This window comes from Falco rusticolus, chromosome 9, assembly GCF_015220075.1.
Source record: "Falco rusticolus isolate bFalRus1 chromosome 9, bFalRus1.pri, whole genome shotgun sequence".
Lineage (NCBI taxonomy): Eukaryota > Metazoa > Chordata > Aves > Falconiformes > Falconidae > Falco > Falco rusticolus.
The window spans coordinates 28927472-28937973 of NC_051195.1; the positions used below are offsets into that span (position 1 = coordinate 28927472).

The 10502-nt window shown below is 62.9% G+C and overlaps 1 protein-coding gene across 2 annotated transcripts in view; it reads left to right on the forward strand.

Moving 5' to 3' along the window:
* SLIT1 (slit guidance ligand 1) overlaps positions 1-10162 on the forward strand; it is a 65262-nt gene extending 55100 nt beyond the window's left edge. For both annotated transcript variants that reach the window (XM_037400879.1, XM_037400880.1), the window contains 15 exons: positions 302-373; positions 615-686; positions 987-1058; positions 2573-2736; positions 3120-3244; positions 3462-3559; positions 4372-4511; positions 4886-4979; positions 5162-5299; positions 5688-5925; positions 6015-6145; positions 6236-6390; positions 6465-6753; positions 7529-7740; positions 7817-10162. In XM_037400879.1, the coding sequence (XP_037256776.1) occupies positions 302-373; positions 615-686; positions 987-1058; positions 2573-2736; positions 3120-3244; positions 3462-3559; positions 4372-4511; positions 4886-4979; positions 5162-5299; positions 5688-5925; positions 6015-6145; positions 6236-6390; positions 6465-6753; positions 7529-7740; positions 7817-8061 (2245 nt within the window). In that variant the 3' untranslated portion in view covers positions 8062-10162. The remainder of the gene's footprint in view (positions 1-301; positions 374-614; positions 687-986; positions 1059-2572; positions 2737-3119; positions 3245-3461; positions 3560-4371; positions 4512-4885; positions 4980-5161; positions 5300-5687; positions 5926-6014; positions 6146-6235; positions 6391-6464; positions 6754-7528; positions 7741-7816) is intronic.
* The last annotated feature ends 340 nt before the right edge of the window (positions 10163-10502 follow it).

Here is a 10502-nt window from a genome sequence, read left to right on the forward strand (position 1 = left end):
CATGGACCTCGGCCTGGCAGTGTGCAGGGACCCCTGACATCCCTCTGTGTCCTCCTTCTGCACCAGGACACAACTGGCTGATGGTGATGCTCAGCCTGGGGATGCTCACAGTCTCTGCTGGCACTGGCCATGGGGCAGAGCGGGGACAGTGGTGTTGCTGCTCTCATCCTGTGTGGCAGCCCTGCTCTTCCCTTGGAGGCTTTGCTGCTGTTTGCACCTGACTGCAGCTGAGCACGGCACAGGGAGCAGCAAGGGGTGCAGGGTTCAGCTGGCTCCAAGCTCTGGGGTTTCTGTTTTCCAGTGATCTGAGCAACAACAAGATCAACTCCCTGAGCAACTCCTCCTTCACCAACATGAGCCAGCTCACCACTCTGTAAGTACAGTCTCGGCGGCGTGCCACACTGGGCTGCAGCCCCGCCAAGCTGTAAGGGGCTCTTCCTAGGGGAGCTCAAAGACTGAGGGGTTCTGGGGACACCGAAGTCTTCCCTCTGTGCCTGGGTGAAGCTTGGTTTGAGCTAGAGCTCATACAGGGGGGGTGTGCAGCCCAGGGTGGGCTTCTTGCGGCACACAGCAGCACCCCTGGCACTGTGTTGCCTCCTTCTTCCCTTCCACAGGATCCTCAGCTACAATTCCCTGCAGTGCATCCCTCAGCTGGCCTTTGAGGGCCTCCGCTCCCTCCGGCTGCTGTAAGTATCTGCCCATAGCCCTGCTCATGGTCCTGCTCAGCCCCTTCTCTGCTGCTGCCTGTGTCCCCAGTGCCCACTTGGAGCTGGGTGCAGGTAGGCAGGCAGGGCACAGGCTGCGGAAGGAACAAGGGGAGATGCTTCAAGCCTCTCAGAGCACATGGCGCTTTTGCAACAGTGTGGTGGGGTCCAGCTCTGCCACCCACGCTTGGACCCATGGGGTAGGGGCAGCACAGCCGGTCACAGTCCTTGCTGCCCATCCTGGAGCCACAGGCATCGCAGGACCCTCTCTGTTCTCTGCAGGTCTCTCCATGGCAATGACATCTCCACCCTCCCTGAGGGCATCTTTGCGGATGTCACCTCCCTGTCCCACCTGTGAGTATCTCCTGCTCCAGGGCACAGGGCTGGACACAGGCTCAGGAGATTTTTAAAAACCACGGGGCTGAGCTGCCTCCTCTCCTCTTCTCTGGGCTGGTAAATTGGGACAGCATTTGTGGGGCAGTGCCATGCCATGCCTGCCCTGCCCATGCTCAGCCCCCAGGGCTAGATGTGCAGATGAGCCTCCCAGTGCTGCTGTGATGTCCCTGTGGTCCTTGCTGGAGGTGGCGTGGGTTCCCTGTCCCTCCCCCCAGCTCCCTGGGGTCCCCTAACATGCAGGTCAAGCCATGCAAGGTGCTGGCACAGCCATGGGTTGGTGGGGGTGCACTGACCCATGCCAGCATGTCGTTAGCCTCCTGCTAGGACGCTTCCCTGCAGCAGCCTCCCCAAATCTGTCATCAAGCATCCTGGTGGTGGTCTTTCAGCCACTCTTTGAGGGAGCCTGTACCCCAGGAGCACAGCCCCATACCCACCACCTGGGGCGGGGGTTCTGCTTTGCTCACGGTCATTTTTTGGTCCTGTCCCTGTCCCTGTCCCTGCTAAGCTGTTCCCAGCCACCCGCCAGCGGCTGGTCCTGCTCCTGGCATCCTGGAGGTCTCAGGCTGTTCCTCTAGCCTGCAGAGAGCACCTTGATTTCCAGTCCTGCTCCCTGTGGTTTTTGGGAGCAGCACTGCTCCGTCTGGTCTTCCCCGGCCCTTCACTGATTTCCTGTGCCGAAGCGTGGAGCTGCCGCTGCCAGCCGGCACTGCTGGTTCCCGCAGGGCTGAGCTGTGTCACCAGCCGGCGCTGTCGGTGCTGTAGGACCAGGTTTGTCGGCCCCGGTGGATCTGCTGTCGCTACCGCCTGCCTTCTGGGCTGCCATCTCCTTCCTTCGTCACAGGTGTCAGTTGCGCTGGCCCTCCATCACCACCGACAGCTGCAGTGAAGGAGGAGGCAGAGGCATCCAAACGCAGCCTCCCACGTCACCTGCTGCTCCCTGCCCTGCTCTGCGGTGGAGCAGAGCAATCCTACCTCCTCCTCTCTCAAAACAATTCCTTGCTCTCCCCCGACGCTGTCCCCATGAGCTCTGGCTATGACCTGCTGCTTGTCCCCAGCAGCCTGCTCACATGTCCATGCCCCGCAGCTCCTGTGCAGTGGTCTTGTTGCTCCTGCACAGCCTCAAGGTGCTTTGCTCTGTTTGTGCTGGGCCCAGGCAGCTTTGTCCAAGTGCTGGAGAGGGACTCCCAAGGATTTCTGTGTGGGCAACGGGGGGAGAGTCCCAGCACAGAGCCACAGGGCACTGTGTGGGCTGTGGGGCTGTCAGCGGGGTGGTCTGACTGGGCAGCGGTGTGAGGCTGTGTGCCCCAGTCCTCCCACAGCACCTCTACTGAGTCCAGAAATGGAGGAGCACTGGGTCCCCCCATTACATGGCAGCACGGCCAAGTGACAGAGTTGTGTCCAGTCCCAAGGTCTCCAAGCTCGGTTTCCTCTGTGGGGCAGTGGGTGCAGTTTTGCCCTTCCTCCCGCTGCAGAGCCATCGGGGCCAACCCCCTGTACTGCAGCTGCAACCTGCGCTGGCTCTCCAGCTGGGTCAAGACGGGCTACAAGGAGCCAGGCATCGCCCGCTGTGCTGGGCCCCCGGACATGGAAGGCAAGCTGCTGCTCACCACCCCTGCCAAGAAATTCGAGTGCCAAGGTGAGAGGTGCCTGTGCCGTCTGTCTGTCCATCCATGCCCTCCTCAGGCAGGGCAGCAGGCATCACAGGGAGCCAGGCTGCCTCCTGCCCCGTGCCTGGCAGACCGATGCTCTGTGAGTCTGGGGGACTCCAGCATTTCATCTGTTGAAGTGCCTTGTGGAGGAGGGGGACGGGGATTCTTCTGTCCCCTTACCTGGCTGGTGGCAAATCTCTGGTGACTGAACAAACTCGTGGCTGTCCCATTGCCTGGTGCACAGCCCTGTGGCAGGGCAGGCTCCACTCCAAGCCACAGCTGGGGCTCTGCCTTCCATGTCGGTGCCCACAAATGAGCACCTCCCCGTTGCTCCGCACTGGTGGTCATCTCTGTGCCTCCTGTCCCGCAGGCCCTCCTGCCCTGAGCATCCAGGCCAAGTGCAACCCCTGCCTCTCCAGCCCCTGCCAGAACCAGGGCACCTGCCACAATGACCCTCTCGGCTTCTACCGCTGTGCCTGCCCCAGTGGCTACAAGGTACCCTGGTCCCAGGGGTCCCCAGCACAGGGGGATGTGTCCCTGCAGAGGGGAAGGGGGCAGTGCAGGGGCTCTGCCTTGCCCCTGGGGCTTGCTGCATGCAGGACCATGTCCCCTCCCTGCACGCCACAGTGCCCTGCTGAGCAAGATGGGGCAGGGAGAGCTGGGCATGGTGCTGTGGCACCCTCCTGGCTCCTACCTCTTCATCCTTCCCCAGGGCAGGGACTGCGAGGTGGCACTCAGCGGCTGCTCCTCCAACCCCTGCGCCAATGGGGGAACCTGCCAGCCTCAGGACGGGGAAGGAGCTGGGTTCAGGTGAGTGCTGGATGGGAATCCGTGAAAGACAGGTGTTTGGGCGGCAGCGTGGAGCCCTGGCATCCCATGGAGATAAAGTCTGATGCTTCCTTCCCCTCCTGCATGCTCCCTTGGACATACAGCAGGGGTACTGCATTCACGTGGCAGCTCCAGCCCATACTGCCTGCTCTCTGCAGCCCTGCTTGCACTTCTGCCAGCACAGCGCCAGCAAGGCTGACTGCTGGCTCCATCCCCTGTGCCCCCCAGCCCTGCAGACTCCTGGGCTGAGGGCATGGTGGGGAGGGGGGGTTCCCCCCTCCATGAAGAGGCAAAGGGCAGTAGGATTTGGGGCTGGGGTCCAGCTGCTGCCGCAGGGCTGACTGTGGGTTGGGGCAGAATGTGGCCCTGGGGTCGCTGCCATTATCTGCAGGTCTGCTGTGCCCCCACACAACCCTCGCTACCCTGAGTGCTTCAGGCCATTCCGGGAACTGGGGTGCGATTAATGGCTGAAAATAGATGGCAGGCTGGGGGGTGAGGAGGTGGGCTGTGCAGCTGCCTAGACCCACACACTGAGTGGCCTCAGCCCGTTGTCATGGCAATGCAACATCCTTGTATCATGATGCCACCCGCCCCTGTGCCCGGTGTTCAGCAGGGAGGCACTGAACCCTGCTGGGGGGCACTGAACCCTGCTGGGGGGCACTGAACCCTGCTCCTCAGAGCCTCTCAGTGTGCAAGCATGCTCAGTGCCAAGGTCCTGTGCTGGTTGCTTTTGGGGAACCAGCTCAAAATGCTGTGTTTCCCACCCCCTGATACTGCCCTGTGCCCCACGGCAGGTGTCTATGCCCGGTGGGCTTTGAGGGCCTGAGCTGCCGCACCACTAGTGACCCCTGCAAGGAGCACAGCTGCAAGAACGGGGGCTCCTGCGTGCCCAGTGCCACCAACTACACCTGCCTGTGCCCTGCCCGCTACACAGGTACCTGGAATGAGGGCTAGCCATCCCCAAACCTTGCAGGCCTGGTGAGGGATGTGCCCAGTGCTTCTCCCTTTCCAGCAATGAGGGCTAATAGCTCTTCTGCCTGCTGTCCCAGTGCCCATCACCATGGCCTCTGGGTCCAGCCGCCTGGAGTCTGGGTACACCCAGCTGAGCCTTCATACCCTGGGATGCCCTTGGTTCGGCCAAGAGCTGCCTCTGGTGGACCAGAGCCCTGTACCCATGGTGGTGCAAGCTGTGGGCTCGGCAGCTCCCTGCCTTGAGCTGAGCCCCCCGTGGGCTCCCTCTGCCCCATGGGGACTGGGGCTTCCCTTCTGGTCCTGGAGTTGCTAGGCACCCCCTCCTCTGCCCTGCAGGGGATTTCTGTGAGCAGCCGCCGGATTTCTGCTCAGCCGAGCTCAGCCCATGCCAGCATGGCTCCACCTGTGTCTCCACCAGCCAGGGGCCCAGGTGAGCCCCCCCCTCCCCAAATTGCTTTCTTCTGGCTGCCTGGTGGGGGAGATTTGCTTTTGGGGGGCTGCAGCTCACAGGCTGGGGACGGGGCATGGGGTCGGGGGGTGCCAGGAGGAGCAGGCACCCACCAGTACAGAGGGGGGAGGAAGGGGCGGCCATGAGCCCCCCACCTGCCCCAGGTGTGAGTGTGTGCCCGGCTACCTGGGGAGCAACTGCAGTGAGGACTTCAACGACTGCCAGGACCACCGATGCCAAAACAACGCCCGCTGCCTGGACGAGGTGAACGGCTACTCCTGCATCTGCACCGAGGGCTACAGGTAGTGCTGGGAAGATGGCAGGGCGCTGGGGGTGGTGTGGTTGGTTACGTGTCAGTGTGCAGGAGGGACCAGTCCTGGCTACCACATCTGTTCATCCATCCATCCATCCATCCATCCATCCACCCATCCATCCATCCATCCATCCTCTGCAGTGCTAGAGGGAAGAGCGGCACTGGGTGTGTGGGTCTCTAGGGATGGAAGCTGGGGGGAGACAATGTCCCTGGGGAGGGACCCCAGGGCAGGGCACGGCATCCCTCTGATGCTGCTGACTGGAGAGCTTCCATGGGGATCCCAAAACAAAGGCGGTGTTGTCAAAGCCCCTGTCAAAGTGGGCAGGGGGTAGGGCACTTTCCCAGCCCCGTGCCCAGCAGCACCCTTGGCCCCACAGTGGCCAGCTCTGCGAGATTCCACCCCGCACCGCCAGCCAGCCCGGCCCCTGTGAGCGAGCAGAGTGCCAGAATGGGGCACCATGTGTGGAGAGGGGTGCCCGTGCCCTCTGCCAGTGCCTGCCTGGCTTCGGTGGCCCCAAGTGTGAGAAGCTGCTGAGCGTCAACTTTGTGGACCGTGACACATACCTGCAGTTCACTGACCTGCAGGACTGGCCCCGAGCCAATATCACCCTGCAGGTGAGGGCTGGGGAGCATGGGGGCATCAGGGGGGTGGGCACTGGGGGTGCTGCCCCAGGGGTGTGGGCTTCCACCTCTCCCCCTGCCAGGTCTCCACAGCTGAAGGCAATGGCATCCTGCTGTACAATGGCGACAGCGACCACATGGCCGTGGAGCTGTACCAGGGCCACGTCAGGGTCAGCTATGACCCCGGCACCCACCCCAGCTCAGCTATCTACAGGTACCTGCCACCCATTCCCCACTAACCAGGGACCACCCCCCCATTGCATGGGCTTGAGGGGGTCCCCAGTGACCCAGCCATCCCCACCAGCGCCGAGACCATCAACGATGGGCAGTTCCACACTGTGGAGCTGGTGACATTCGACCAGATGGTGAACCTCTCCATCGACGGTGGCAGCCCCATGACCATGGACAACTCGGGCAAGCACTACACGCTGAACAGCGAGGCGCCCCTCTATGTGGGCGGTAGGACAGGGGCCTGGGGGGTGATAGTGGGCGTGGGGCGCATCCGGCTGTGCTGATGGTCCTGCTCTCCCTAGGGATGCCTGTGGATGTCAACTCGGCTGCCTTCCGCCTCTGGCAGCTCCTCAACGGCACCAGCTTCCACGGGTGCATCCGCAACCTCTACATCAACAACGAGCTGCAGGACTTCACCAAGACGCGGATGACGCCGGGGGTGGTGCCAGGCTGCGAGCCCTGCCGCAAGCTCTACTGCCTGCACGGCATCTGCCAGCCCGCTGGCACCCAGGGCCCCGTCTGCCACTGCGAGCCCGGCTGGGACGGGCCCCACTGCGACCAGCCCCGTGGTGGCCCCTGCCAGGGGCACAAGTGAGTGCCCCCGCCCCACTGGCTGCCCCACGGCAGTGGTTCTGCCCCATTGGCTGCCCTGCAGCGACCTGTCTGCCCCGTTGGCTGTCTTGAAGCAAGGCCCCTGCCCCATTGGGTACCCCACAGTGACCCACCTGCCCTCCTGGGGCTTTGGCCACCCCGCTTCATTGGCTGCCCCATGACAACTGCCCCACTCCATTGGCTCATTGGCTGCTCCTTCTTCATTGGCTGCCCCACAGCAACAGCCTCACTCCATTGGCTCATTGGCTGCTCCTTCTTCATTGGCTGCCCCACAGCAACAGCCTCACTCCATTGGCTCATTGGCTTCTCCTTCCCCATTGGCTGCCCCAGAGCAACAGCCTCACTCCATTGGCTCATTGGCTACTCCTGCCCCATTGGCTGCCCCATCATAACTGCCCCACTCCATTGGCTCATTGGCTGCCCCTTCCTCACTGGCTTCCTTGTTATTGGCTGCTCCTCACTGGCCACCCCTCTCATCCTTGCCCTCTCCATTGGCTGTCCCTCCTCGCTGCCTGCCCTGCCTGCCCTTCCCATTGGCTGGCTGCACCCTCTCCTGGGGCTGGGGGGCGGAGGCGGTGTCATGCCGGCGGTGCTGTGCCGTGCTGTGGCCGTGCCCGATGGCTGTGCCACGGCAGTGCCGTGCCGGTGCTGGCACCGTGCTGGTGCTGAGCCGCGCCGTGCTGAGTGCCGATGGGCCGCGCATGCTGGTGCTGTGCCACACCGGCGGGTGCCTGATGGTGCCGGGTGCCCGCAGGTGCGTGCACGGGCTGTGCCTGCCCCTCGACGCCCTCTCCTACAGCTGCCAGTGCCGCGAGGGCTACCAGGGCGCCCTCTGCAACCAGCCCGCCGAGCCGCCCGACCCCTGCCACCGCCAGCCCTGTGCCCATGGCCACTGCCGCCTCACCCCCGGCGGCCAGCCCACCTGCGAGTGCCACGACGGCTACACTGGAGCCCTCTGCGACCAAGGTAGGGCCCGAGGTGGTGGGTGTGCTGGAGGGGCAGCTCCCACCAGGCCGGTGGGCTGAGCGTCGCTATTCCGCAGAGCCGGAGTGCCGCGGGGAGCCGGTGCGGGACTACCACCAGGTGCAGCGGGGCTATGCCATCTGCCAGACGACGCGGCCGGTGGCCTGGGTGGAGTGCCGGGGGACCTGCGGCGGCCCCGGTGCTGGCTGCTGCACCGGGTTGCGGCTCCGGCGCAGGAAATACGCCTTCGAGTGCAGCAATGGCGCGACCTTCGTGGAGGAGGTGGAGAAGCCCAGCAAGTGCGGCTGCAGCCAGTGCCTGTGAGCGGCCACCGGCCCCGGAGAGCTGGGGGGCCGGTGGGGAGCCCCCTCCGGAGCCAAGGACCTCGCTTTGCCCCGCAGCCGTGGTGCTGCTGTCTGGGTGCTCCTGAACCCTGGTGGAGGGTAGAGCTGTTGCATCTAGAGGGTTGGAAAAAAAGGAAAAAAAGAAAAAAAAAAAAAAGAAAAAAACCCCCACAAACAAAGCAAATGTGTAGATAGAGAATTTTTTAAGAACTGCAGCTACACAGATGTGTGGATATGGGGTGGGTGCTCTGCCCAGCTGCCCCTGGCTGCTCCCGGTGGGACCCTGCCTTACCCCCAGCGCAGCCCCGCAGCTGTGGAGGGCAGTGCCTGCGTCTCCCTGCCTGACCCCTCCCTGGCAGTCCCATCCCTTGCATCCAGCTTGGTGAGCTGGGGACTTTTCCAACACCTGGGGCTGAAGCAGAGGGGATTGATGTGGCTCAGCCTGGTGGGCCGTGGTGAGCCGTGGCTGGCAGAGGGCTGCACGGTGTAGCTGGCATCCCATGGTCCCAGCCAGCCCATAGCTGGACTCCCTGTCCTCTCCTCCAGCAGCCCTGGCCTCCCTGCTGAGGACCTGCGATCGCCGTGATGGCAGCTGCAGCAAGCAGCTCCCCAGTGCAAGGGCTGGGGTGCTGGAGCCCAGAGCACCCCAGATGGTGGCAGCTCCGTGGCCGCAGCCTGACTGGTGGCACCCCTGGGCTGTGCTTGCTGGCTGGGCTCTGGTTTGCACAGGGCATGGCTGCAACCCGCTGTGGGAGCGTCGGGGGCCATGCCGGGTGGAGCAGGACCAGGGCAGCCCCAGGCACGCTGAGTGGGTCATGGGCAGCAGTGGAGATGTCCATGTGGGTCCCAGTGCCAGCCCTGCCCCATGCTGTGGGGGCCAATACTGTTCTGTCAATGCAGAGGGGGCCCCAAATACCCCTGGCCCAGTCAGACAGCTCTGCTTAGAGGTGGGAGCCATGTGGGGCAGCACGGGAACCCCTTTCCTTCAGGCTCAGCCCCTGGGGTGCCCTGTGGCTGGTGCCCCATGTCCCACTGGCCCGGCCAGCCGGGGCAGGAGGCTGCTGGGCCAGCTGGGGTGTGGGTTTGCCATGCCCGTCACCAGGGCCTCAGCCTTGTGGTTGCCAGGGCCAGCTGAAGAGGCTGAAGATGCCCACGCCTGCCAGCCTGGAGCTGCGTTACTGCCAGGACAGGTCCCACCAACTCCTGGATTTGGGTGTCAGTGCCCAGGTGGCATCTTTCCAAAGCCTGCAGCACTGGGGGATGCTCTGGGCTGGTGCAGGAGCAAGGGCAGCACCGCTGCTGGTGCAGCATGGGGAGCCTGTACCACACACGCCCAACCTCTGCAGCAGCATCGCTTCTATGCCTGGGGGGGCCAAGGATGGTGGGGGCCCAACCTGGGACACTGCACGCAGCTGGACAGTGACACCATGTCACCCAGGTGGACAAACTCATCCCAGCGCTGCGCCCCCGGGTCTCTCTAGCACACCTCTCCAGCGCATCAGCTTCAGGTCTGCACCACTGACTGTGGCTGGGCTCTGGGCATCTGCATCGGGTGCATCTGGCTCTGTGAGTGCCGTCACCACCCCTGCTTACCACCGGCATCCAGGACTTTCCCAACACCACAGGGGATGTGTTTCTGCCACAAATGCCCTTTCCACGGGAGCTCCCTCTGCTGCATAGAGGAGCTGGGACGTGTCTCGTTTTGCCTGTGGCCCTGCCGGGGCTTGGTTGTGTTGTGTTTCTGTTCTTGCTGTAAGCTAACCGCTAAAGTATCTCTTTATACAGAATACTTACAGATTCTAATATATATTTGTATTTCATTTTGTTATAGTATTTTTATATGTTCGGGGTCAACAAATGATGTTTTCTTTTTGTTTACAGATGCTACTGGGCAGGAAAATGACGGTGGCTTTGTTTGGCCTGTGGGGTTTGTGTGTGTCACTGTTGAAGACGCTGGTTTGTACTAGGCTGGCGAGGGAGGCGCTGAGCATCCTTCCGTTGGCAGAGGCTGTATTGTTTTAGGAGATGTTTGGTATTGTCTATGTTGTCTTCCATGTGAACATGACATTTATTCATTCAGAGGCTTGGCCTCTTCTTTTCTGGAGGGGAGAAGGGTGCAGCAGGGAGCTGCTGGGCGTACAAGGAGGTGGCAGAGGCTGGGGGATGATTTGCTGCTCGTGGAGCAGCGCTGGCTGGAGCATGGCCCACATGGTGCAGGGACACAGCCCCAAGCTGGGGAGAGCCAGGGTTATCCCTTCAGTGCCTTGCAAAGGCAGCCATCACTGCCCGGGTCATGCGTGGCTGAAGGGCCAGGTGCCTGCTGCGGGGGTGGAGTGGCCACCAGGGAAACTGGGCACCCTTTGGGGAAGGAGAGAGGGAGGCCTGGGCAGCAGCCCCCGGGAGCACTGAAGGGTTGGACTG